This window comes from Antrostomus carolinensis, unplaced genomic scaffold (assembly GCF_000700745.2).
Source record: "Antrostomus carolinensis isolate BGI_N321 unplaced genomic scaffold, ASM70074v2 scaffold15800, whole genome shotgun sequence".
NCBI lineage: Eukaryota > Metazoa > Chordata > Aves > Caprimulgiformes > Caprimulgidae > Antrostomus > Antrostomus carolinensis.
The window spans coordinates 1-3,816 of NW_010289204.1; the positions used below are offsets into that span (position 1 = coordinate 1).

Genomic DNA, 3,816 nt, shown 5'->3' on the forward strand with positions numbered 1-3,816 from the left:
AACTCACTTTTATTTTAAATAACCAATAAAATATTCTCATTTTAACTGGGAATAAGATTTTTTTTTATAAACTAAGTGTGCTTGTTTTTTTATAGTTTCAGTATGTTTTCCATTAATAAGAAAATACATGAAGTACTAAAAATTCTCGTTTTAGCTGGGAATAAGATTTTTTTTATAAACTAAGTGTGTTTGTTTTTTTATAGTTTCAGTATATTTTCCATTAATAAGAAAATACATGAAGTACTCGTTTCTGAACCAATGGTCCTGTGGCACTGTATATATTACTATTGAAACATATACAACTAAAGACAAATTTTGAAAGTTATTTTCTGAATTTGGTTACATTTGATAAGATATTTTTCCTACCAAAGTATCTAGCTATTAGGCATTTTCAGGTATAATTTAATAATAGATTACTAATATAATAATAGATTAATAATTTAATCATAGATAATAGAGTATCTGGAGTTAACCTGATTGTTTATTTTCTTATTCAGTGGAAATTTGATGTTTGTTGCCATGTAGGATTTATTCTATTATTTTTTATTTATTTCTTGTATTTGTGCAAGACAAAAAAGTGTTTTATTATTATGCTGTGAGAATCAGGTTTCTCTGGGGAAAATTTTTTGACCTCTGTTGGTTCCTAGCTCATGTCTGGAAGTCAACAGATATGTTTATTGACATCCACTCTGACCTCAGGAAAACAAACCAGCCCAAATAAGGGGAAAGAAAGAAACAATGGACATAAAGAGACTTAATAATAGGGAGGAAAAAGTTGTAGTTAACAATGGAGTTGGTATTTGAATTCAGTCATAAAATTCTGTACACTCTAAGTGAGCTTTAAGATTAGATAACCCTGAGATTACTGAATCTGGATGGAGTTCAGCTTTTGATGGGGCTTTTTACTAATTAGCTAAATTCTTCAGCTCTATATGAAAATATGAAGTTGAAGCTTCGTAACTCCTCCAAAAGTCTGTATTTAATAACAGTCAAAAAAAATTAATCTGAATTAACTGAATGTGAGAATTTAAAGTAGTTGTGCCAAATTGTTTTACAGTAATTATCTGCATTCTGTTAATTCATAAGGGTATATTTGGTAAATTAAGGAAGAATTATTTAATTCTAGATAAGGCTGCCTGCACAGGGATCTAACACAATTTAACTCACACATGACATTTTTCTCTATAGAAAATTTTGGTAAGTAATCATAACCCAGTTCATTGAGAAAACTGTCTAGTTAGATACTTCAGAAGACATTTCTTCTCTTCTTCCAGGAGGCTTCGCTGTCCCAGAAATTATATCCATGTACAGCTGTTTTTTACTTTTATCTTAAAAGCTATTGCCATTTTCATTAAGGATGCTGTTCTTTTCCAAAAGGAAGACATTGATCACTGCAGCTTCTCTACAGTAAGCACATGAAAAGCAGGATACTGTGGTACTTGATATTTCTGCATACCATCTATATACATGGTTTCACTCTTCATATTGCTCTTTTTGTTACCTTTTTTTTTTTTTTTTCTCCCCTAGCCTGGTAGTGAAAGTTATATAATTATTTTATTAAGCATGTTTTACCTCCATAAGTGTGAACCTCAGAACTTCTACAAATCAGATATAGACTTTGCCGTAGAAAAAAGTAGTATCGTTACACTGTTGTGCCTCTATAACCTGAAGCTTAAAAATGAAGCTCTCCAAGTACATCATGGCACAACTTTAAAAAGATGTTTATTCTGGAACTGTTTGATTTCATGTTCTAACTGGAAGTTCTGAATTGTAAACCACAGGACACGCAAGATACTGAGCCATGAATCTAGCTTTGGGTACACTGGCAACATAGCACTGGTTTTCAAAGAGGTTTATGGGATGATTCTTCTTCATTGCTCATGGCCACACAAAAATTTTAAACTGATCCTAAGTAAGAAAGTAAAATATGATGGGTCCTTGAACATACTTTTGTCCAAAGGCTACGGAGCATTTGACTCTACATGTGTAAGCTACACCAAAACCAGTACATTTGTGGGAGAAATCACATACTTGGGAGACCAAGCTGTTACTTTTAGCATAGAGATATAAACCAAAATACAGTGGAGATTCCAAGCTATTATGGTGGTTTAAGCCTTACTATTCAGAAAGTCTTATTTCAGTTGAAATTTTTCCTTCAAACATGCATGCAATTGTGAGATCTTTGTAGATCTTAGCCAGAATTACAGATGCCTTCTACCTCTACAAATCAAACATGGATGCACAAGTAATGCCAAAACTCTGACTTTACTGTTCCCTAGACTGAATGCAAGATCTCAGTTGTTTTCTGTCACTACTTCATGATGACAAACTTCATGTGGCTGCTAGTAGAGGCCCTTTACCTAAACTGTCTACTACTCTCATCTCTTTCTCATGGAAGAAGATATTTTTGGTGGCTTGTTCTCTTTGGCTGGGGTAAGTAAGCCTTTTACATGAAATTAATAAAAGGTAGTATGTTACCAAAGTCTTTATCCATCCCATTAAAAATACTGAATGTGGAATCTAGTTGAAGTGCCTAATTGAAGTGCCCAACTTGGGCATTGCTTTGCTTTTAGTTTTACATGAATATTAATGAAGAGCAATCAAGTTTTTATAAGTGGTGTTAAAGTCTCTATGAAAGAAGTGGACAATTAAGTACATTTGGGAACCCACAGAGAGAGACTCAGTCTACTTATCCTCCTCTTCCCAATTTAAAACACAGATTCCTCTAAGGAGCTATCTTATTCATCTAAGTTAGGTGTACCTTGCTTCAGTTCATGTAAAAATATAGTTATATAGTCCTCTCCTGAGAATGGGTCCACCTGGAGGCATAGCAGGTATTTTTGTAGTGCTGATATTGCTACAGTCCATCTTTCGTACTGGGCAATTGTGTGAATAAAGGAGCTCTACCCATTAAATATCAGTGCAGGCATGAGACAGCAAGATCCCCTTCTCTCTTGAGGACATATGGCAGGTGAATGCACTTGCCCAGGGGAATTTTTGATTGGTTCAGGAACTCAATCCATGCACGTTGCCACCAAAGATTAAGATAGGCCTGACAACTAAGTAGACTGAATAATTTTTTTGTGTTTTAGTTAGACTTCAAGTGCCTTTTTAGGAAGGTGTAAAGTAGGCTGCATCACGTTCTGTGTCTCTGATGTGGTAGTTTTATTATTATTATTTTAAGATTTGGTAAATTCTATTCTCCAATACTTTTTTATGCAAAAAGCACACTAAACAAAGCTGGGTTTAAATGTGCTATTTGCATGCAAGTGTTAACTTCAGGTGAGATCACACATGTGAATTGTGTTCATGTAGTAAGAGGTTGCAAGTTCAGTTCTCTGTGGCAGAACTATGTCATGTGCAAAGTGTGTTCCTCTTTATCTTCATCAAGATGCATGATCACCGAGCAGTCAATGCCTTAACTTGTTTCATTCCATCATGGGTATTAGGAGATTTCTTTTTAGATTTATATCATGACTCTAAAACTGTTCTACTCACATGAACAGGCTACAAAGGGTAATGTCACTTCTGAAAATGGGTGATCTGTATCACCATGGCAGAGTTTCAGTGGACAAGATCTGGATTAACTGATGAAATTACACAAACAGAGTTTTTGTTTAATTAACAGGTTTTCCAACTCTTTTCACCTTTATATGGATATTAGCAAAATTCTACTTTGAAGACACAGAGTAAGTCATTGCTTCCTTCATTGTTCTAGATTCGTGAGTTAGATCTTTAAAATAATGACAGTGATGAAGACTTATGTAATTTAAATTGAATGGGAAAATATTATTAGTGTATTACCCACCTTTCCCT

The 3,816-nt window shown here is 34.0% G+C and overlaps 1 protein-coding gene across 1 annotated transcript in view; it reads left to right on the forward strand.

Moving 5' to 3' along the window:
* The first annotated feature begins 1,258 nt into the window (after positions 1-1,258).
* LOC104526101 (growth hormone-releasing hormone receptor) overlaps positions 1,259-3,816 on the forward strand; it is a 9,349-nt gene continuing 6,791 nt past the window's right edge. The window contains exons 1-3 of the mRNA XM_010169463.2: positions 1,259-1,407; positions 2,280-2,433; positions 3,629-3,689. Of these exons, the coding sequence (XP_010167765.2) occupies positions 2,319-2,433; positions 3,629-3,689 (176 nt within the window). The 5' untranslated portion in view covers positions 1,259-1,407; positions 2,280-2,318. The remainder of the gene's footprint in view (positions 1,408-2,279; positions 2,434-3,628; positions 3,690-3,816) is intronic.